At 40.7% G+C, this 24,357-nt stretch overlaps 1 protein-coding gene across 5 annotated transcripts in view; it reads left to right on the top strand.

Annotated features, from left to right (window-relative positions):
- Positions 1-1,472: 1,472 nt before the first annotated feature.
- Positions 1,473-24,357, top strand: part of CCSER2 (coiled-coil serine rich protein 2) — a 61,429-nt gene continuing 38,544 nt past the window's right edge. For 2 of the 5 annotated variants that reach the window (XR_008432090.1, XM_053949406.1), the window contains exons 1-5: positions 1,473-1,530; positions 2,181-2,365; positions 4,978-5,032; positions 13,116-14,591; positions 15,486-15,688. Coding sequence is in view for 4 of the 5 variants with exons in the window: in XM_053949406.1 (XP_053805381.1) it covers positions 13,154-14,591; positions 15,486-15,688 (1,641 nt within the window). In the remaining variant the exon portion in view is untranslated. The remainder of the gene's footprint in view (positions 1,531-2,180; positions 2,366-4,977; positions 5,033-13,115; positions 14,592-15,485; positions 15,689-24,357) is intronic. The other 3 variants (XM_053949409.1, XM_053949407.1, XM_053949408.1) reach the window with 3 other exon arrangements.

The raw sequence follows: 24,357 nt of genomic DNA, 5'->3' as shown, positions 1-24,357 counted from the left end.
CTAGAAAGATGAGGAGGCACTTGCAGTGCCTGGGCTGACATCTGGGCACGCCCAGCTTCTAGTTAAGAGGTGAAGAAGCCTTATCAATTACAGGGCACAGGGCGTTGGTTTTATTTCTATACAAATACAGCCTGAGGTGACTGCACAGCTTCCTCCCTCTGGGAGGCCTGGCAAAGCAGGCAGGCAGGCAAAAGCTTAGAAAAATTGGCTATTGAAAGTTTTGAGAGAAAAGAAACTTAGAACACCCGATGTTGAAGCACAGCAATATGAGATGGTGAAATGCTGTGGCAGTGACAACACGAAGGCCCCAAACCAGGAGGGATGCAGAAAGACAAGCCCCAAGGCAGAACACTGAGGTGTAAATAATGATGCAGTGATCCACCTCACTGGCAAGGACCTTCCTGAACCTTCTGTCAGTGCCTTCTAATTCCTAGCAGAGGCAGAAAATTTGAGGAAATTAAACTCAATTAATTCTGTGAGCACCGGCATGGAGAATGCCTGGTCTCCCGTGGATGACTGCAAGAGTCCCTCAGGATTTTTGTACAGCTGAGTCTCCACCTTTCTCCTTTGAGTGCCTCTACTGCAATGTGGGCAGCAGGACCAAGGCAGGGATCATCCCAATCCCTGTGCTGGGCACTGATGGGGACGCACCTCAAGCGTTGTCTTCAGTTCTGGGCCCCCACTTTACAAAGGACATTTAGGGGCTGGAGTGTGTCCAGAGAGGGGCAACAAAGCTTGTGAAAGGTTTAGAAAATATGTCTTGTGAGGAACAGCTGAGGGAGCTGGGGTGGGGGACATCATCGTTCTCTGCAGCTCGCTGAAAGGTTGTACTGAGGTGGGGCCGGTCTCTTTTGCCGTGTCTGCAGAGAGAGGACAGGAGGAAATGGCCTTAAACAGCAGAGATTCAGAACAGATACTAGAAGACAATTTTTTCAGTGTTTGGGTGGTTGGGCACTGGAGTAGGTTGTGCAGAGAGGTGGCAGGGGCACCGTCCGTGGAGGTGTTTGTCATCGGGATCTGGCGTTGGGTGATGGTTCAGGGCTTAGAGCAGCAGCGTTGGGCGGATGGGCGCACTGGGTGATCTTAAAGGTCTCTTCCACCCCAGACGATGCTATGATTCTACCCTTCCGTGCCGCAGGGCCGGGACACCCGCAGGCCCATTCCTGCAATGCCTCCAACAACTCCCATTTGCCCTTGGTTCTGCCAGCCAGCTCGGCGATTGCTGGGGCAGGCTGGCAGCGGCGGCCCGCGGGGCTCGCCCGCCCGGTGGCAGCGTCACACGGCCCAGGTGTGGCGGTGCGGGGCACGGCGGAGGGGGCGATGAGGGAGATGCGGCGCCGTGCCCCGGCCGCGCCGCCGCCATGGGCAGGGCGCGGCGGCCGCGCTGACGTCAGGGCGGGCCGAGGGGCGCGGGGCGGCTGCGTGTTCCCGCCCTCCGCCCCTCCCTGCGCGGGCCGGGCCGGCCGGCGGGACCCGAGGGCGCGGAGCGGCCCTGCCCCGGGAGGCGACAGCGGCCCGCGCCGTCCGGCGGTGAGTGCGGGGCGGCCGCGCCGCCACCCCCGCGCCGCTCCCCGCCCCCTCATCGGGGGCTCTGTGCCGGCGGGGAGCGGCCGCTGTCCTCCTCCCAGCGCCGCCGCCCTGCGCCGGGGCGGGGGTCGCGGCTCGGCCGGGGATGCTGCGGCAGCGGGGGCCGCGGGAGGCCGGGGCCGGGCGGGCGGGGCGGCCTCAGCGCTCACCTCCGGGCCGGCTGCATGTCACGGGCGAGCCGCCCGCGGTGCTGCGGGCTCGGGGCAGCCTGGCACGGCGGGCCCGGCGCCGGGAGCGCCCCGGTGCCGGCTCTGCGGTGGCTTGTGCGTCCTGTAATTCGGTGTTCGGGGAGACGCACCTGCAGGTGCCTTGGGAGCAGCTGCTGCGAGCCCCGGTCGCGGAGGTCTCGTAGCGTGAGGTTTCGTATCCCGAGGGTTTTGATCTCCGAAAAGGGGAAGATGCAAAAGCACCCAGTGTGTGTTCATAGAGAACAATTTAAAAAAAAAAAAACAAAACAGTAACGGTGGAAAAGAATTATAATGGTGGCATTTCTACTTTAGCAGTGATCTGTTGAGATTTATGCCAAGAGATTTATTCTGTACGTTGTGGTGATTTCACTCTAATGATACTGAGACTTTGCTTTCGTCACCCAGAGCCTGCTGTTCACTTCGTGTTCTGTCAAATGTACTTTGGCACACAATGAAACGTAGGCAACCTCAGCCTTTAACTTTGAGCTGGAGGAGGTCGAGCTGTTTATCTTCAGTTTAAGAAAGCAAAACTGCATGGGAAGTTTATGCTCTAGCAGAGCCTTAGTGTCCAGGCCAGACATCAAATTAAGGTAAGGCTTGTCGATCTGGTACTCCATCTGGTATGCTGTGTATGCAGGGTTAGAACTTCATGTTTAAAGCAGGTTTGTTCTTGGTGTCTGTGGGCTCTGAGCCTTGATTTGGTGCAGAAGAGAATGTTTTGCTACAAAGGTGTTAAAAGTGAAATGAAGTTGAATCTAAGTTCTCATTTTGTTACATTTTCATAATCGAGAGCCACTTCACATGTGTACCGAGGCTTTAGTAAATTTCTCTCTTCTGGAAATGTACTAAATTTACTTCAGTAAATTTCTCTCTTCTTGGGTTAGCCTGAGGCAGTAAACATTTACATTGTTTGCTGATAATGAATGAAATTGGCAAGATTTTTTTTCTCCTGTAATGATCATTATAATGATCATCTGCCTCTAAATTCTATGGGCCCGTTTTGAACTACATGCCTCCAAGCTGAAGAGATGTGATGGCCTAACAAATGGGACATGAGTAACCTAAATGTCAGCCGAGGATCTATGTCAATATACAACTTAGAGTCGAAAAGTTATTTTTGAAGTTGAAGTTTAATTTCTGCTCCTATATAGTATTTTTAATTATAAAAATATCAATGTTTGGGTTCCAAAAACTGCCCAGTATTGTCTTTTAACTGTAGAGCTGTTGAAAAGAGTGGAAATAGTCTCAGTTAACATAATGATCTCATTTAATGTATTGTTACACTAATGAGTAATCCTGTTTAATGGAACTGTTCGTGTAAAAGCTCATTGGAGTAAAATCCATTACTTTTGGACCTGATCATCCTTTAAGAGGGATTGGTTATTTGGAATAAACCAGTTAATAGGAAATGTTGGATACGGGCTCTTTAGATAAAAGGCCATCATGCCATCAGTCTTGACATGAACACTGCGTGCCTGGAATCCTTAGAAAGTGTGGATCTCTCAAAATGGAGAGGAGATGAAGGAATATAAGATTACAGAATGTAATATGATAAAATATGTCAACAGTGGTTGTGGTGTTCTCTTTCAGCCACTATTCACTGTAAACAGCAGCACCATCTTCTTAATTAGAAGCTTTCAGGCAGGGTTAAGTCCCGTGCCAACAGGGATGCTAAGGAGATCAAAATACTAATGGTGCTTTTGGTAATTAGGTTGAAAATCCTGTATTGTGTTTCAGTTGGAGCAATAAAAACAGATTATGTAAATCTCTGGATACCTGCACACATATATGTTAGAGTAAAATCCCAAGAGCTTTAAATAGTTATCTCAAATTTGAAATTTGGCTAGTCAGGAAAGGTCTTTGTATTTCTTCACAGCTCTTGAACACACACCCCAGCTCACTCTTAAACTGCTACCTAGTAGGTGCATTTTGGAAGATATTCTGAGAATGTTGTTTCCTCCTTAATCAAAAGTAGCTGGATTTGCAGAGTTCTGGACTTTGCTCAGTAGTCATTCTCTGTTCTAAAAGGAGGATTCAGCTGCAGCAGTTCTGCTGACAGTATCCTATAGGAATTGAAGAAACTCTCCTCAGGGTGGGGGTTTTGCTTATCCCTGGTCACATGGGGAACTGGTGTCGCAAGTTCTTGCTAAAATGCCTGTTTCACTTGGGTTTTGGGATTGTTGGGTTTTTCATGAGCACTTAGTCTGTGCTGAGCTGAGGTCCTGCTCTGCAGAGTGCATTTTAATGGCCTGTATTGAAGAGGTACTGGCACTGCTGGCAATGTCCTCACTGCAAGGAGGCTTGGCTTCTTAGCCAGAGGAAATGGCTGATAAGGATTTACTTTGATGAGGTGGCTGAACAACTTACTGCTCAGGAATAAACCTTAAATTGTAAATAATATCTGCAATTATTCCCTGAAGCCTGAGAAATTCTGTGCTTTTAGGCTAATCAGTCCAGATGGCTTGTGACACACACAGCACAAGGGAAGCATCCAGGGAGAACTGAATGTCCCAGCTTCTCTTGACTCAATAATATTCCTGCTTTAAGCTGGAGATTCAAAAATCTCTTCTAGATGGATGCAGAGTTTATCACTACAATGTGGATTTGGATGATAATTTGATTCACACTCTTTTTGTAAGTTGTTTTAAAGATTGGCATAACTTAAATGCTATTTTTTTCTGATCTTATATGTTAAAATTATTCCATAGCCATGTTGATACATATGTTTGATGAGTTGAAGGTTGCTGTGGCTTTTGAGTAACCTTCATCTCAGTAAGGCAAACTTGCATAGGTAGAAACTTGGCAAGGCCCAGGCTGCTGCTGTCGGTAGCAGGAGACTTGAGGGGAGGAGCACAATCTGTCAGCCTACATAGCCTTGTCCATCTGTAAACAGAGTTAAAAACAGAAAAAAAATCTTCTCTGTGTAAATCTTTTAAGCATGAAAGCTTTCTGAAATGGTAATTTGGATACATTTAGCTTTACTATTACTCCATTGAGATCCTGATTAAGCAAAACAAGCAATATGTATTGCCTCCCTGTAAATTTGAGTAAAATACAACATAGATGACTATGAAATTCATCCTGTGGCAAACTGTCACTTGTAACTGAAGTTACATCTCGTTTCTCAGAGAATCACTATTTTTTCCCCTTCAGTTTCAAACCTCTGAGGACATAACAAATATCTGTGTCTTCCACATTGTAGGAAACTGACCTTGAGAAGTACATTCCTGTATTGCTGTTGGTGTATCAGAAAGCTGGTAAGAAAACACAAAACACACATTAAAATCCTGGAGGCTGCCAGTCTGTTGTAAAAAACATGTTGGTATTTGTTATGCTATGGCAAACTTGCAAAGTTGTTTGGTACTCAAACATTTTCAGGGAGTTTGGTTTTGAGACTGGAAACTGATTTATATCAGTGGAATTATAGACAGAAGCTGTATTGAATCCAGCACTAATGAAATGGAACTCAATAGCAAGAAAATGATACTTTGAAGATGTGTTTTACAAATAAGCAAGTTTCAGCTGAAAGCTGTAATACACAGGTGTGTGAGTGCAGTATTTTTGATCAAGGGTGGATGTTAAGGAGAAGTAAAACTTCAAATAATAAAGTATCTTCATGAAAACACATAAATGTGAAACAAACTGGAGTGTTTGGTAGCCAGGAGAGTAGGTATCAGTAGCCTCTTCTGGCAATGTAGGGGGTTTAGAAGTAGTTTTAGCACTCCTCCTTGGGAATCTGTGCAAGACAATGAAATAACCTTGAAAGAATTGGTATTGGAGCTCTGGAACTCCTTGCTTAAGGCTGTCAACGATGCAAAAAATGTGGGGCTCAAGGACAGGTTACACGAAATAGTGGACAAGAGATCTGTGGAGGGTTCCTGAACAAACTGCATCAAATTTAAGAAATTCTATTAATTGAGAACAGTTGAAGGTTGAAGAAGCCCCATTCTGTCTTTGCTCTAATCATCCCTTCCCTGGTGCATTTTTATTTTGAGGAAACCACAGGAGTTAATGGGATTTTTGTATTCCTCACCTCTAAAATAAAATTGAGTGGAGGAACTATATGGAGAATTGAACTGGGCATTGAAGTGCCATGATCAGTGAAATACCATGATTTATATAATATTTCCAGCTTATGCAGGATTCACTGTCTGTCTTTCATGATAGCAGTGTTAAGGATTTTCCCTGTCAGTCCTTTTTCTAGTGTTTTTTTTAATCCAGCAGTGGCTGATTTAACAATATGATTTTTTTAGATATGTAGCAATGTGCTGACATGTTCTTGTCTCAAGATCACGATCTTCTGTAAAAAAATGAACTATGCTGGAATAGCATTGGCAATATGTAGAAAAGAAAATCTCAAAACTATTTTTTTCCATCTTGTTTCTGCTTCATCTTGTCTAATCGTGCTCAGTTATCACATGTGAACCTCTTCAGGCTTATTGAAGATATCCCAGTACCAGTGAGTCTATGAGTTACATGCAGTTTCTTCCAATTATCTCTGCTTGCCATTCAGCTTAACCTGTAACTAGAATTCTTACTTGGGCAGCAGGAGAAAGAAAGAAAGAAAGAATGAGTGTATGTGGCTGGAGGGGGGAAAAAACAACTTACATATTGGTTGAAAGCACAGCCTCATTGAAGATGGAAACTCTTAATCTTAAGATACTCACATAGAAAAAATGTTCAGCAGCAGCTCAGACAGGAAGTATTGTTTCTGTTATTAGTCATTATTTAATCATTACAAAATATATATTTAAAAATATGTTAGTACCAGTGTGAGAGGCTTCTAGCTCAAGACAGCTCAGTGTTTTTACATGGAGAACATGCATCAGTTGAATAAACAAACCAGAGGAGTAGGATGGACAACATGGCAGTCTAAAAAGGGATATTTCCAGTTATAATTAGCTGTATACCAAGTTTCACTTGGCTTTCAGCCTGCCTGTTCTTATCAGCAAGAAAATCCTGCTCCAGCTTACATGTTTGTATGTAAGAAGTAGAAAACAGTAACTGGTAACCAGCTCTTTGAGTTTGTTACTGAGTCAGTGGTGAAGTAAATCTTTCCTAGAAGAGTTAGAGATGGGAATAGTGTCTTTGAATCACTAGGTAAAAGTGAATAGTGTTGAGGAAAAAAAAAGGTTATTCCTCTGTTTTTAAGTGAAATATTTGCTAGAGAACAGCAGGTAATTCCTACTGGTTTGCAATAGGACATTGCTTTTGAGACAGATGCAATCTTTCTGGATTTGTTCTTACAAGGCAGATTAAATTACCCATGTGAAATGCTGTTGCTGAAGGACTAATATCATCAGCAGAAGCAGGGCCTGTTTCTGCTGTCAGTTGCTTTGATGCTGACATAATCACAAAATGTTTTAAGGAGAGTTCAAGATCTGACATTTCACTGGTAGAAAGCTTTAATTCTAGACTACAATTGATGTTTGGGGTTTTTCAGTCAATCTTAGCCACAGCATAAAATTTAAATTGCCTTTATGATGGTGATGCCACATTTAAAACTCTTCTGAAAGGCAGGTTTCTGATTACCTGCTGCCTTATTCTTCATGTAAGAATGCCAAAAGTGTTTGAGAAACCTTGGAAAAAAGACTCAGATGAGAAAGAGGAGAGTCTTTCCAAAATCTATGTACTTGCACACAAGCATATACACAATTATGGCTTATCTTCCAGGACAGAAATCTTGCTAAATGCAGGGAAGTTTCAAGACAGCATAGGAACCTAGAAATAAATGTGCTTTGTAGTCACAGTATGTTTGGGGTTGTTTTAGAAGGGCTTCGGAGGTGGTGCTGGTGACTGATTAACAGGTTTTGGCTTCTGTGTAGGTATGTGACTTTGTCTTCAGGTTGCAGGGCATTGGATCTGTAAGGCAGGCAGACAGTGTCTATCTTCTCTTACTTCAATTTTTCCCCTTTCTTTTTGTTATCCCTGCAAATTTGGTAACAATTTAAAGTATCATCGAGAGAACCAAGTAAAGGCTTTTTGTTTCTCCAACATCTTTGTTGGAGAATGTTGCTATTTAAGAGCTATTAAGCAACCCTAGTGAAGAGGCTTGACTTGCTCACTGGGGTGGAATCTCCTGGATTGGTTCAGTCCACAGGAGGCTGTTCCTTGCATAACATAAAGAGTGAAGTAATCCACATAGTTAAATTCCTTCTGGCAGGGCTGTTTCTGCACTGGAGCCAGATGTACTGGTCATGATTATGATGATTGTTTCTGATATATGGCAATATATCCCTCCCACCTCTTGCAGCATTTTTGGGGTCAGCACACCTAATGTAGTGCTCTTCTCATCTGGGCCTTGTGTTCCTTGTATGCCAGTGAAAGCCACTGTGCTCTGGGTCGTGTGTTTTGGAGCTGGTTATGCAAGGGCTGCCTGGTGTTTAGATCTGCAGGTACAGGCTTGACATTGCTCGTCCAGGTTTAACAAGGTCTGCTGAAGAAAGGATTTGATGACTTCATCCAAGAGGACACATCCGATGAAGAGCATGTTCAGAGAGGAGTCGTGCATCTCCAATGCTTTATTCCAATTTCTAGCTGACCTGTCCCTGACAGCAGTTAGGCTGTCAGCACAAGGCAGGAAAGAGTAACTGTCATTGCACTTCACGTCTCATTTATAAGCAAACCATAATAACCTGCATTAACACTTAAGAGGGAACTGGAAATTGCACTGTCAAGGCTTTCTTCTTGTTCACAGACCCTGATATTCTCTTTTAGTGGGAGTAATTTATCTGTACCCTCAGGTATCACCTTCCATCTTCTTTTCTTTGTGGTGAAGCTGCTCCTTGCTGCAGCTGGCTAAACATCTGGACCTTGACTGCCTTCCACCTTGTTAGTTGTGTAAGAATGCCAAAAATCAGTGCAACTTCACTTGTTTGAGAAACAGGCTTTTAGCAAAGATTTTTCTTGTAGTTATAATTTGCTTGACTTTTCTTCAATACAATCTAAAGGGGTTTATGATGACTCATACCCTGTTTTGGTTAGGTTTGATGTAAAAATTTGGAGTTTAAAAGGCATAGTTTCTGTTTGACTACTATGAAAAGCACAAGTGGGCAACAATTACAAAATATCCTTGTCTGGGCAGATAAGACTGAGCCCTTTTTTTGCGTCCTTGAGGCGCTTGATGCTCTGTGTAAACAGCCTTAATGGCAGAGTGAACTGACAGTGTGGCCCTGAGAGATGCAAAGGGAGTTTTTGATTCTGGAAGTATTGTGGTAGTTTTCTTCTGCAAAATAGAGCTGCATTTCCCTATTTCTTTTTCTCCAGTAAGTGCTTATGTACTCTTGCCTTATCAAACATGAAGAATTCTGATGAATAGCAAGAATGCTTTTTAAAGATGGCAAGGTAAAGATGTCACATTTTCTGCTGTATTGACCAAAGATACTGCTAATGTTAGAAATACTGAAACTCTTTGTGGTGTATTTCTTGCTTCCTTCTCCCTTTATTCATTATCATGTTCTGCTCCTGTTCTTTGACCCAGTGTATTCTGACAGTAAATTGAGCACAAGAGCAGCTTGGATAACTGATTGTTTGGTGTTTGCTAGATCAGCCCTTCAAAGTGGGTAGAACCTCGTTAGTGTGAGGGAGAAAAAACAGAAAAGGGTGTATCTCTAAGCTGTCTTGAGATCTGAAAACAGAATCTCACAACTTGGTACACAGAAAAGCAAGGTAATTTCAGAGAAATAGAACAAGAAGTCCTTGCAGTCTTGGAATTTCTTGCTATGCTTCCTGACTGTGGTACCTTCAGAAGGCTGTGTCAGGGAAGCTGGTATTCATCACTGCATTTTGGACATAGGAAAGGAAGAGTGGCTAAAATTCAGGGATGCCTTCGTAAAGCATTGGGATTGATTCAAGAACAGGTGTTTTGGAGAAATGGAAGACAGGAGAAGGAAGGCAGGCAGGCTTGGAGGATTTTACTGCAGAGCTGATAAATCTTACTGGATCTTGGAGTGAAGGTGGCACTTTTGACTGAACTGAAACCACACTGTGTAGAGTAAACAACACAAAAAGTTGTAAATACTCAAAGTTCAATCTTGAAGCCAGCAGAATTTCTGGTTGCATTCTGATTCATTTTAGTTCATACAGCGTGCATGATTTCCTCAGGATTCATGATCTTGAATTCCCCAGGGCTTGTCATGCTCAGAGCAGGTGTTTGCCAGCTGGATCTCTTGCCAGTTGCTTCCATTCTATTAAGCTCCCATGGTCCTCTTAAAGCTGAAAATTGACTTGCAGTCATGCTGCCCATCTTGCAATGTTCCTAAGTGAGTGCTAAGGAAGCCTTTTGCTGTTTTTGTTGCAGGGACCTCCCGGATTTTTCCCTGTTGACATTCAATACCTCCCTACGCTGGTGGAAATAAGATATTTTCACATAACTGATCTAGTGTGTTTTTAATAACCCAGAGGTGTAAGAGGTGGCTTTATAGGCTGTGCACAGGACACAATGGAAATACACATGCACTTAAATTTCTGTGAATGAAACACAGATCTGAAACTGCTGCCATGGCAGTAGGTCTGCAGAGGGGAATTGCTCTGGCCTGTCACCAGTCTGTCAGATATGTTCCATCCCTCAGCTGGCTATTCCACACTGCTGTGACAATAGGAGGGGAATTCAGTGCCATTGAGGAATCTGGAACTGGAAAACGCTGTTATCTTCCTGGTGGCAGGGATCGTAGGGATTGCAGTATTGTAAGGTGCTTAAGCTTTCAAATGTGGGAATCTTTAAGCTGTCTTCTTCTGTAAGGCAGAGTCTCAGATGCAAAGCTGGACTTTGCTGAGAAGCTAATGTATAGGAAACTGCCTTCCTGGTGGTGCTGAAACAAACTGAATGAAATCAGAGTGAATGTTGTGCTTGCCAGTTGAAACTAACAGTGCAGGATTTTACTGAGGTGTAAATAATCCTGCAGAGGAAGTACCAAGGAGGGTGAGAATGAATATCCTTTTCCTTATCACCAGGATCTTGAATATCCTTGAAGGTAAGGATGTAGCAGCTTTTCAGTTAGTTCAGATTATACTTCAGAGGGGGTCTGTGGATTTTAACTCCTTTTCCCTGGATCATTATGTAAGGCTAGGCTCTTTATAATTAGCTTAATTCCGATTAGGCTTGTGTGCACTAGATAATGTATTTCCCAAGGCAAAGAATATAAAACTTGTTTGCCCAAATGTCAGTTTTTAAAAAATCCATAGATTGCTTAAGTCTAAAAATACTTTGAATTTCTTTATAGTATAGTAGGCTGCAATTTAAATTGTATTGAACTTGAATCTTCTGGGATGCAGAAATCATACTCTTAAGTGCTAACAGTGCTGCTTGATAAGGGAGTTTAATTGTTAGGCTGGTGTAGTCTTTCCTAGTAAGCATAGCTAAAGATTATGGAAGTTTTAGAGAACTTAATAAGAAAATTCCCCATTTTCTGGCAAATGTCTACCAGACATGATGCTGTTAAGTTTTAGTGGGTTTTTTGATGACATTGTGTTTCAATGAAACAATTGAAACATGGGCTTGAGGAAGTGGTACAGTAGCTACAGTTACATAGCAAAGAAAATACAAAGAACTATTGTTTGTTTTTTAATTTAATTATCTGAAGTGTTCTGGGCTATCAGTATGGTTTTGTTGAAGATAATGTGTTGTCTTTACCTAATCAAGGATAAATGAGCAAGAGCCCTTCCTAGAGATCTGGAAAGGTCTCCTTTTCAAGTTTAATTTGCAGCACTTGGTGGAGGATTAAAGTAATCTAATTAAATGGCCTCATTTAAATTTTGCACTCACCTAAGAGATGGTAGACAGATGTGAAAAGGGAATTATCCATAAAGCATGCAAGTTAAATTAGCAGCTTTCTAATTTAACTTTTTCAATTTGGAAGATTTCTTCACAAGGCTTGCCTTTTCTTTAGAGTTAGGTTATCTTCTGAGGGATCTGCACTATGATGCTTGCTGGGAATGAATTCATCAGCATATTAAAGGCCATTTTTTATTAATGGAGTTGTTAAAGAAAAGCTGTACTTTATTGTATGTAGTTGACATGAAATAAAGATCTTTGCTGTTGCCTGATGATATTATTTTCCTGTGCAAGGTATGCAGGTCCACTGTAGGCAAGAAGTCTGACATTAGACACTTCCATCCACGTGCAGACAGGTGTCATACATGGTGAAAGAAATGTTCTGTGGTCCCAGGGGGACATACTTGTGTCCTTCTTTGCACACGTGGGTGAGGGCAGTGTCTCTGGTGTGCAAGAATTCACTGAGTCTTTGAAAAGTCACGATTTGTGTCTTTCAAAATGGAAATGCGCACACCAGAATTGCAGAATGTGGATTCTGATGTTTTCACAAGTTAGGAGCCCCTAAATGCCCTGTCTGCAGTACCTTTCTCTTTCTATTTTTGTAATGTAGATCTGCTTCCAGAAGTACTGGCTCCGGGGCATCCTATTCACTGACAAATCCTAAGGGTATTTCATTTTGCATGAATTTAATGCCACTTCGATCTTATCTTTGATTTTATCTTCAGTTATATCACTAAGAATTTAAATGTTACTTAGTGACCTCTTGCATCTTGGGGAGTGATTCACTTTAGGGTAATGCATGCTGTGGTTACACAAGATATTCTGTGTACTTTGAATAAGTAGAACTTCTGAATTCGCTTACTAACACTGACCTTATGCAACTGTTGCACTGTACTTCAGGTTTTATGTGTGAATAAAATGATTTCCAGAATAGACTACAGTCTCCATACAAAGAGAAAACAATGACTAGGAATGTGAATCTTAATTTGGGGAGATCCATAATGTCTGGGAAGAAAAAATACTGTGGCGAGATGTATGATGACTGCTTATTTCCTATATTTTAGGCATTGGGAAATGGAAAACAATCGCAAGAATTAGCTTTTAGTCAGATTTTACATAATTGTTTTTTGCAGGTTTATGTTGCTGTTTTTGCAATGTCATATTTGTGGCTTTTTTAAAAAATACTAAATCTTAAGTTTATAACTTAATAATTGTAACAGTTGAAAAGTTTGGTTTGTTGCTGAAAAGGGGTAAATGAAAAAAAAAAGGACAAAAAAAATCATCCAACCTCTTCTCAAGTTTATTTTATAGATTACAAAAGGAAAACAAAAAAGAGATGGTTTATGTAGAGAATGAAAGTTGGGAGAGGGAGCTGTCACCTGAAGAGCATATTACTGCCAGATAACTGCTGGAACTCTGGAGTTCACAAAAGGTGTCTGGGTTACTTTTTATCAGCATGGTGGAGTTAGGCACAGAAATCTAGGAAGCATATAGCTACAAATATATAGAAAACTGTGTTTAATGTGTGGTTGATTACGGTTTAATGTTATTTTATTTTTCATTCTTAGATTCAGCACCCATTAAGGACCAATGTACCCAATAGCTCATGGAAGAAAAAAATCAAAACAGGACATCCTTGGTTTCCAGGCTACCGAAATATGGAACGAAAACTTTAGGGACTGTTTTGCAACCTATGCCAAACGGGACGGCTGTGAACTTAGCAGGGAGTAACGGTGGCAAAAATTTCAGCAAGCACAATGGCACTGTTGGAATGTCTTCCTTTGCTTTCAACTGGAAAAAATCAAACAAATATCAGCTTAACGATCAGAATGGGAGAGAGGCCAACGCCAAACGCAACTCTAATGAAAAATTAATTGATCCTGAGAAGTACCCTCAATCTCAAGGAGCATTGGGCAATGATGAGCTCAGGGTGGGTTTGAACAGTACTGCTTCAGTTGCGTCAAAAGCAGCAAAGCAAACCAATATGTTTGTATCTTCTACTGAGGAATTAAATCCAAAGTCTATACCTGGACTGTCTAGTTCAGCTAAATTCACCAAAGGTACCCTGTCAGGAAGGACATACTCTGGACTTAATGCTCCAAGATCAAATTTAAATGGATTTTATGGAAATCGGCCGGTGGTAGGTTTGCAGAGACCTAGAGCTAATTCTAGTGCCACTAGGACAAGTTTGGGAGAAACCCTGGCACATTCTACAGACAATGCTAGCAAGGCTTTTTCCTGTGACAAAATGGTAAGATCACAAAGTTTTTCACATTCCATTCAGAATTCTTTCCTTCCCACTGCATCTCTAACCAGGTCACATTCCTTTAATAAAGCTGTGGATCTTACAAGGCCTTATCATAGTCAAAATCTCGCTGCCAGGACATCTCAGAGGTCTACTCTGCTGTCAAGAAACGCGTGTCAGTTGGATGTACCCAATGGAAATGAGCCGATGAAGTATGGGTTTACCAGACCGTACTCGGCTATGTCAGCTCCTTGTTCCAAGAAACCCCCACTGTCAAATGGATCTGGGTCAGCACCTTCCTATGGATACAGATTAAGTCGGCCTTCTCTGCTGAAGCCTACCAGGCAGAGGTTTGCTGGGAATACTGTTGTGGATGGCAGCAAAAGTGTGGCTCCGGACACGCGCATGGTGGAGAGCGCAGAGATTTCAGCAAACATCAACAGAGCCGTTGATAAAAACAGTATTCTAGAGAGCAGGGCTCAAAGAACAGAACCTGGTGAGGCCTTGCATGAAAGTCTGGGAAAACATGGGTCAAAAGTGATGTGTATGAGCGATGATGGAGATGAAATATCTATATCTTCTTTGTCATCCTCTGAGAAAAACGATTTGAGTGAAGACTTCAGTGACGATTTCATAGATATAGAAGAGGCAAACAGAACTGTACAAATCCAGCAGAAGGAGAGCTGCCTTCAGGAATTAGAGCATGGGAGCAGAACATCCATCGAGCCGTTCACTTCTCTCAAGGAAGGTGGAGGATCTTGCTGTAATGCTGATGACTGGCTTGATATAAATGTGTCTGGTAAATACCTTTTTTATGTTCTGTTTGAAATTTTAGGTGCTAAATCAAAATTCTGTAATGGTAATTAAGTTATTTAATGTAATTGCCCATTGCTTATGATTTGTTTCAGAATGGAACTGTTCTGTGCTGGCATATTTGTTTGCTTGTGCCTTTTCTGCATTATAGTTTTTTCCCCAAGCATTACTTTGAAGAGCTCTTTGTGATAAAAATTAAGGTGACCTCCTTTAAACATATTTGTGTTGTGGTTGTGGGATTCCTCATATCCTTGCTTTGCCATTCATTTTCTGTGTTGATGATATTTTAAGAAAATTTCACCTTGTGCTCCCTCCACCTCTGTAGGCAGAGAACAGCTGTAACTGCTTCTAAGTAGTGGAAATAAGTGTAGGATGTGGAATTGAATTAGTTCAGTTATAAACAGGATTTTTACTGGGTCTTTTTTTTTCTGATGCATATGAATTAGTTAAAAATCATTTGAAGACACAAGAAGATGCTTTTGAAAGCCACATTTTCGAATCATTGGGCTTTTCATGATAAAAGCTTGTTTGAGAGATGTTGCAATTGAAAGACTAGATCCAAAGGATACATTTTTGGACCCACCTTCTAATATGCTAAAGAGATGCAGATTTCTAGAAAGTAGCTTCCATGGTGGGTGAATTAGGGCAGTGTAAAAGGTTAGCAGAGATGTAGGTTGGAAGATTACTTGGTTGTAGCTGCCAAACCAGCTTGAGCTTTTCCCCCTTCTGGGATGAGGGGACAATACTGTAGAAAGCCTTTCAGGTGTTTCTGTTACAGTACAGTTCCAGCACTGTAGCACCCAGTGACAGGCATTTTAGTGTTTATTTTTTTGAATATTGGATGGTTTTTCTAATCTTAACTGATGCTTTTCTCTTTAAGCAGTGGATGACAACAGTGAAAGCACAAAACACACTACTGAGAATGTCATCTCTTCAGAGATGAACTACAGAGCTGGCTCCTCCTTTGAGCTTTCTCCATCTGACAGCTCTGATGGCACATATATGTGGGATGAAGAAGGGCTGGAACCTATAGGAAGCGTCCATCCGTGTGGAAGTTACGACTCTTCAGAAATGAACAGCATAGTATGTATCTGCATTCATAACTTGCATTTTTGTAATGTGTTGAGTTTACTGCTTAGTACGTATATTTTTTAATATTAGTGCTTTTAAAAAAAAATCTGTAATTGTTTCCTCTTTCCTCTGTAGTTGATTGCTTTGTGAAACTTCTTTTTTAGGAGCTCCTGTTTCTGGACATGTGACCTTGATCAGGCTGTTTGCACACATTTTTTTCTTTCCTCATTCTCAAGTCAGGACAAAACAGGTCCTCCTTATGCAATCTCATAGCAGTTCTCACAAGGAATAAAGAAATCTGATTTTTGCAAAGGATAGGTTCAATACCTCCCACTAATCTCTAAACATAGGAGTGAAAAAGCCAGAAAAGAGCTCTTGCCTATGTGGCTTCTTGCATTTGTTGTTCTGTACTGTGTGCTCAGAGGGCTCTGGTGAGCTGAAGCAGATATTTGAGTTCTCTCTTCATTCAATCATAGCATCTTTTAGGTAGAGACCTGGCTGTAGCTCACTGCAGCAGGGCTCTTTGTGCATCTCCAGTGGGATACACAAATGCAGCACAACCTTTTTCTTGCTGCTAAACTCAAACTGATGTGCATCATTAAATATGAGGAGAGTGGATGGAGAGTTGTTGCTGTGCTGTGATCCTCCATCTGAAATCAGGGAGCCAACCTTGGAATTTTAGTGGGTCTGAAGGAAATTCTGTCTGTCCTGTTTGTGCTCCTTTATCTGCAAAGACTTCTGAATCAAGGAACTTGGATTTTATTAACATGATGCTAACAATCAGAACGTTTGACAAAACCAATTTGGTTTAATCAATGTGCCGTGCTTCGTGTGTTTCAGGTGTGTTAGGTACTGTGTCACCACTGCCAATTTAGTAATGTAGATACCACTTTCAGACTTGGGCACAGCTAGGTAATTATATTTTTTATGTGTAACTAAATATGAATTCCTGATATATTTTCAGCTGCTTGTGGTATTGTTTGCTCTCCATCCTAAAGTATGATGTTGGGATCTAGTGCTTGAAAGAGTTTAACAGTGATTATTAACTTTTTGTGGCAATTATGACCAGCTTGAAAAAGCTGTTAGACATTTTTTTGTAGTATGAGTTTTGTAGCTTTATTGGTGTTTATAGGGAAAACCCAAGTTTCATGGAGGCCACTGCAAAAACAAACACCCTTGCTCCAGACACAGATGTGCACATGACAAGAAAAGAGGGAAGTTTTTAAACTTTGTCCTTGGTAAGTTTTAAATATAGGTATTTTGATGCATACTCTGAAAAGTAACAAACAAATGGAAGACACTTCTTTTACTGTGCTTTTGGAGCATATATCTAGGTTTTGGTACATGTAGCCCCTGTGAATTAATTTGTGCGTGGGTATGAGTTCCTATTGAATCAACGTGCTGATTGACAGAAGCTGTTGTAAGCAGATGTGGAGCAGAGGTACATTAGAAGCCTTTGATATTCTTGTTCACTATTTTGGATTATTTATTTGTTTATTGAAAGTAAAGAGTTTTTAGAGAGGACTTAAGAATGGAAGAAGGTATTTACTAGTTTTTGAGGAAGTGGAGAAAGGAGATTTTAAGACTTGATATTGAATCTAGAAGATCATGTGTTGTTTCTACCCATTCTGATTTTTTTATCCTGTTACTACTTTTCCTGAATTTCAGTGCTTACTGTACTGTGACATGTATCTGAATGAGAAAAGCATCAATAGCATGTTTTATTTTTGCAAGGCAGAAATGTATTTTCAGTAGCTTGGGTTTTGGGGGAGAAAAATGTAGCTCTGAATTGTTGAATTGACTCTTAGTAGTGGGTGGGTTTTTTTCCCCCCCTGTACTTGTTGATTTTGGTAGAAATTATGATATATTTGATTTCTTTAGCCTAAAGATTAAACAGTGATCTTTTCTAATCTGAAGATGCAGAAGAATTTCTGACTCAGTTTTTCATTCTTTCTGAAAAACTGCTTTTGAGTAGGTTACTATAAGTTTTGTTCCATGTTTTTCCTTTTCTCTGCAAGCAGGGAGTATAAAGACAAAAAAGTGAAGGCATTGAGAATAAGTATTGTGATTAGTCAACATGTCAGATGTTTTGATTGCTGGGAGATACGTGATCAAATTATGCAGTTTCTATCCTCTAGTGTGGTGAGTTAAAAGCAGTTCATATCTGTGTGTCAAAATCCAATTGATGAGAGTCAGATTTAAGAATTTGGAGTGCTTGGGCCAATGCCAAACCCCTTGGATTTAGTATTTCCAGGGCAGTCACCAAAGCAGTAGTTCTGGAGTTCCTGTGGCACCAGGCTGGGGTGAGTAGAAGCAATGTGGCTGAGTGACAATTCAGGGAGCTATGTGCTGAGTAATCGGTCGTGTTTACTGCACAGTTGGCCTTTTTCTTCTTCACTTCCATCCTGCTGTTGTTTTGGTAGTCTTTTAAGCTGTATCCTTCTTAGTATCAACAAATACTAAATGGTAAATGCTTTTCCTAAGCTTTTCCGTAGATGGCAGTGCAGCTGCCATTGGGTGATCTTAGTTTAGGAGTGTTTGGATCATCTTTGGAAGGGCAGCTTTTGCAAAGGGAATTTTAACTGGGCTTCTGAAATGAGAACCAGCATAGGAAGGTAACAGCAGGAACTTGCTGGCCTCTGCTCATAGTTCCTTTGTGGGGAGCAGAAAAGCCAATCTCTTTGCTATTCTCAGTATATCTTGCTTTTAAAGACATGAGGAATGAAAGAATGACATGAGAATAATAAAAGAAAATTTGGCTTCTTCTAGTACAGTCCTTCTGTTCTTTACTAACTGAGTGAGCAGCTGTGGAGAAAATGTGTAATCCAGTGTTGAAAGTTTAAGAGTCATACAGATCTAAATAATATCACAGGGAGGACTTAGAGCTTGGTAGGAATGTGTGGGGTTTGTGTAAGGATGAAAATATTTTTATTGTCTAATTGCATAACAGAAAATAACTAATTCCAATATCCTTGTTGTTGTTCAATTTCCACTTTCGAAGTCAGCAAATCACTTGGATAACTTAGTGCTGAGCTGCTTTCAAATTTCTAAGCACTGATTTTGTGGGTGCCCTTTATAGTCTTTCCAACAGCTATCTTTGCTGCTGAGCACCAAGTTCAGTTCTGTGTGAGCAGACTGATGCTTAGCAGAGCAGTTGATGGCTCTGTAATTTAGCAGGAAGGGCAGTATTTATCTATAGGTGCTCTCACTTGATTTTATCTGTGCTGTTTGTTCCTGTCCTGGGTTTTAGTCAGTGACTGCAATGCCCAGTTCCTTTACTGCTTCATGGCAGAAAGCTGCTCAGCAGTGCAAGGTACAACTCCTGGTTGTAGTTGAGTCTTGCTAGATTTTTGTTTTCAGTAATTTTTGTCTGAAAATACTGTTTGCCATACATGTAAGCAGCGTAGCCTCAAACAGGCATCCTGACTGGAGTCTCACAGCTCCTTTGCTTGCCCTCTCTTGTAGCAGGGTTTGAGGTGTTTTCTCATCTCCACATTAAGTAGACACATGAGAAACAGAGGCTTTAATACGTGTTTGTTCAGAGTGAAGCTTTGAATGTTTTTGGCAAGTGCAAGTCCTTATTTACATTGGGAAGGATAGGTAGTACAGCTTTCTTGTTCTGAAGTATCTGCTTGTTTTAAAGATGCTACAATATTCTAGTGCTCAAAGTCTGCAAGAAGTAAAACTTTAACTGAAAACATTCCAATAGTTTTGGCTTCTTTCTGTAATATTCTCGAGAGAAGACATTTTTGCGATGTAATGATGTAATTTGTTTTTTTTTTTTTTTTTTCATTTCTTTTCAAACAATTTTATTTGGGCCAATAGGTTTGGACAGGAAGCTTTCAGAGTGTTCCCTTTTCTGTCAGATTGACTCTTTCTCTTGTAGGCTCCAGTAGCAATGTGAATCTTTGCACTGTGTTCATTTTTCCTGAAGTAAATAAAGCCAGTATTTTTGGGTATGTGCAGAGTGAACATCAATGTAATTATAAGGGCTTAGGATTATGGAATAATAATTGAAATCTGGCTTGAGGAGACAGATGGGTTTTAACTGCTTTGCTGAGAATTTAATTGCTCTTGGGATGAAATCTGGATCTCACTGGAATGAATCAGTTTGACACATGGCCAGAATTTTAGTCAAAGTATAACGTACTTTACATTTTTCTCTTCTTCCAGGCAATTTTTGAAATCTTGTAAGATTTTTGTTGTTGTTCTTTGTTATATTTTTTCCCTTTTGTGACTGTAACTTGGGCAAGGGCAGTTCTGAATTAGTTTATGAGACTGGGCAGAATGCTTTCTGGCTCCTGAAACACTGGTACTCAGTGAAATATGCTCTACTTCTTAGAGAAAATGAACTTGATAAAATAGAATTGTTTAGTTCAGTTATTAATTTCTTTCAGTAGTTATTTACAAGTAATTTAGTGTTAATTACCTTAATTTTTTAAATAATTCACTTCTCAAAATGATTCTATAGTAAGGTTTAAAATGCTAATCTGATTTCTCAAATGAGTAATTTATTAATGTGAATTCAGACTTGTTATGTGTGTCGTTCCAATACATTTATTTCCTTTATTCTTTTATTTCCATTTATTATACTTTCTTGATACTGCCTTCTACACATCTTCCTTTATTTAATTGAGCTTTCTTTTAAGGAGGTTAATGCCAAAACACTTAATTCTTGTTCCATGAGAAGCTGGGCTTTTTAGACTTTGTGATGTTTGGTTACAGCTGTAATGAAAATAAAGGTGCAAGTAAGCTTAAGACAATGTAAAAAGTATATCATCTTTTCTCAACCCAAACTTCTCTTTTTTTGTTTTAACTTTCTAAAAGAATAGTAATGAAATGAGTCCTTCAGGTGCAAGCTTGTTACAAGAAGCACACATTAAAAGCCTATCATCTAATGAGCCAGTTGAAATTCAGTTCTTTTTTCTCTTTGCATCTTTCAAAGAACAATGAAGATCCTACTCAAAGCAGAGGACAGCATTAAAAAGACACATATTTCTTGACAAGCTGTACTCAAATGATCAGTGTTGATTTACTGCATTTCCTCCTTTCTTAGAATACAAAAGGTGAGGTTAATAAAGAGAATTAATTGCATTTTGTGCTCCCATGATGCTTCCTAAAAGTAATTTGTGTACTTCAGTTGAGTGCTTCTTAAAGAAGTGTCTGAGTTTGTTCTGTGCCTAAAAGCAGAACCTCAGTCAGTGCCTTTTTGACTAAAATTCATTCTGGCATTAATAAATACACACTTCCAATTTTGAATGTCATTAGAGATGTTTTAATTTTTTTTTTTGCTAGTGATGTGATGCAGTGAGAACTGATGGCACTATTAGATGCCCAATACTCTAGTGAGGTTGGAAAGAGAGGGAAGACATTATTTTTGTGGTATAGTTATTTAATGAAGTGTAATTGTTCTAGTCTTAGGGAATCTTGTTATATGCCTGTGTTGGGGTGATTTGGATTTTGAAGTAGCTGTTGCCTTTTTGCTGCCTACCAAGCCTGTAAAACCTCAGATTTTAGTTTTCTTGCAGCTGTCAGGTTTTATTTGGCCACTGTTGTGACAGAACAGAACCATGGAGGAGGAAACTGGGCAACCTCTCCCTTCAGGTGTGTGAGGGGATACCAGGATTCATCAGTGTGTCAGAGGAATGAGACTGTGAGAATGTACATGTGACTGTAGTGCCAGTGAAGGGAGGGAGGTGATTTTGTCTGCCCAGGAGGTATTCAAACAAACCAAGGTAAATGCACTTGAAAAGTCACGTCATGCAGGTGTGGGGGTGTGTATGGGCAGGGATAGAAATCCTCAGTGGCAGATACTCCTCACTGGGTGTGGGTACACTGCAGTGTACAAAGTGTCTGTGAACCTCCTGACTGAGAGCAAACCCAGAGAGAGTCAGATACTCTGCAGTTCTGCATTTTGTGTTGTCCCTCCTTCAACATTTCCCTCCATGCCCAACATAGTAGAGAGCACCTTTTATGGATGGAGAACACATAGCATCACTAATGTGGAATGGTAGCATGGAGTTCTGTTTTCTGGTTCTGCTCAGAGAATTTTCATTATTTACATTCCTCACCAAAGAAATTCAGTCCTATAGGACAAATTGAATAACTCATTGATCCTTCACACTCCTTTACCTGAAAGCCTGACTTTTGGGTTAGGTCAGTATATCTCTTGGAAAGAGATACCACAGTAGCACATGAGGTCTTCTGTGAGGTTTTAGCTTTTATTGATGCATTCTAGAAAATGGCAAACAGTATGTGAATTTTTACTTGGGATATAGAAATATTTCTTGGAAATACATTGTCTGGGAAGCTGCCATTTTTGTGGTCAAACTTCCTGCGTAGGTGTGTATATATATCTATATCTATATAGTGATTCTGGGATTGGAATCTAATACACATGTCAGCCTTGAAAGCTGTTTTTCATTGGAAGCTGCTTATTGTAAGTTGCTGTAGTTGGTAGCCTCCATTTAAACTTCTAAATTCATGTCTGAATTCCAGGTTCTTTTGTCCCATTATCTTCATGTCATGTTCCAGAATCTGATAAAAATTATTCTGATTTACTTAAATTGTATTGTTCTAACTTGATAGTTTTCATTTTTCCAATAATGCAAGTACAGAAATCGGTTGCATTTTTTTTTTCATCTTCTTGATTTCTAAGAAGCCTATGCCTAAAAATGTATGTTTGGAAAACCACTAGATTACTTGGTCCTGATTTCAAAGCCTCAAAAGTCAGTGTCATCTTTTTGCCTGTAATCTTCATTATGAACAGATAATATTTGTGAACATACTGACTAATGGGAGAACGTCCTTGAGTAATACTCCCACCATTGTTTTTAGTAGAAAGCTGCAACTGCTATGAAAAATACAGTCTGTGTTGTCGCTTGTCAGTATAGAACTAAGAGCACAAACTCATTTCAGTGTGTTCTGTCAGCTCCTCAGCCATTCCTTTGGTGGAGTTTGCTGGCAGGCAGTTTTCTGCTCATGGCAGAGAAAGGAAATGTCATTAGATTAGAGATTGGTTTTAGAGTGAAAATATCCACCATCTACTGTCCTACCTCTGCTCCAGTCTTCAACTTCTGAGTTGAACTATAGCAGCAAGGGGAGGTGGTGAGAAACTGAATTGCTTAATGAGATGACACTTCTGTCTCTCCTGTGTTATGTACCTGTCCCTGCTGTCAAACATTATTAGGAGGCAATATGACTATTACAGTGCACAAACCTCTTGTGATACTGGTCTGAGAGACGTGACATTTTGTGAAGAACCTTTTATGGCAAATTACCTTTTTTCCTTTGGGATGGGAAAGCTTATATGCCTTTGAGAGTTGCTTCCTTCACAACTGACACAGTAAATCTTCTCGGGCTGTTTTGACTGGAAAAACCAAGGAAGGCAATTCACTTGGACTTGTGTTCTGTTCCTGGCATCCATTAATTACACCTTTGGGTCTGTGCTGTGGAGAGAGCGTGGCAGCTGCTGTGATGGTGTGTGAAATATGAGAGCAAACACTGGTAGAAGTTAGCACTTGGTTCATTTCCTAGGCTTGTAAGGGACATTTTCTGTATGAGCTGGTAACTGCATATCCACGTGTGAGCTGGTTCTGAGCTCTTGTGCTCTTGGCTGACGCTGTGGAAATGTGTCAGGATGATGTGGCATGAACACACTTCTGCAGTAGTGCAGTAAGTGAGGGAACACTTCCCATGTTGGTAACGGCTCATGGAGAGATTGGTCAAAAGAGAATCACCCCTAAGTAGCTTGGAGGTATTTGAGGATTGTTTTGGTTTTAATTAGAAACAAGTATATTAAGCTGACTGTGTAAGAATAGAACACATTAGTGCTGTGTAACATGTCATAGTCAAGTTACTCCAAAAGTCTCGCTAGGGTAGAATTAAAACTCTTGCACAGAGGAAACAACTGAGCTCCTGGTTCAGCTGTGCCCAAGCTGTTCTTCTGAGGTTATTGTTTGGTTCCTTTCACAGCTGGGAATTGTATGAAGCATCTATATTTTCCTTAAAGCAAACATTGTACATTTAATACAAGTGCAAGTCAGAGGAGTGAGACTCATTGACAATCATTTCTGCCAGTTAAGTGCAGCTGTAGAAATTGCCCATTGCTTAATAGGGTAAATTGCTCCATTGTTGGTTGGATAAACTGTAAAAGCAATGCTGAACCTCTGGTGTTGGTAGCCTTTTTGTGCAAACAGACTGGAAGCAGTGAGTAGGAAGAACTGCTTTTCCTCCTCCCCTGCTCTTCCTCTGTCACTGTTTATGCTCACTGCTGACTGCTTTCTGTAAAAAGTAAACAGGAACCTCTCTATTTAAAAGCACCAGCCTATTAAAAAAACTGAAAACCAGAAAATCTTCTTAAATTTTGCTGGAATTCTATAGAAAGGTGGTTACAGTGCTTCCCCCTTTCAGCTTTCTTCACTGCTGCAGGCTAGATGGCAGTCAAGGAATGCTGCATGTGGCAGTGGGTGTAGCTTGGGCCATGTGTTCCAAAGTGCTTTTGCTTATGAATTGGTGAAGTCACAACAGAATGGCTAATATTTCTGGTTTTCATCTTTCTCTTTTTTCATTGTGTCATTGAATTTCAGATTTTTTACACAGTCTGACATCTGATTTTATATTAAAAAAAATACAAAACCCAGCAAGTATAGATGCTTTAGATACAGCATGTAATAAGTTAA

This window comes from Vidua chalybeata, chromosome 8, assembly GCF_026979565.1.
Source record: "Vidua chalybeata isolate OUT-0048 chromosome 8, bVidCha1 merged haplotype, whole genome shotgun sequence".
NCBI classification, from domain to species: Eukaryota; Metazoa; Chordata; class Aves; order Passeriformes; family Viduidae; genus Vidua; species Vidua chalybeata.
This window is presented reverse-complemented; position numbering and strand designations above follow the sequence as displayed.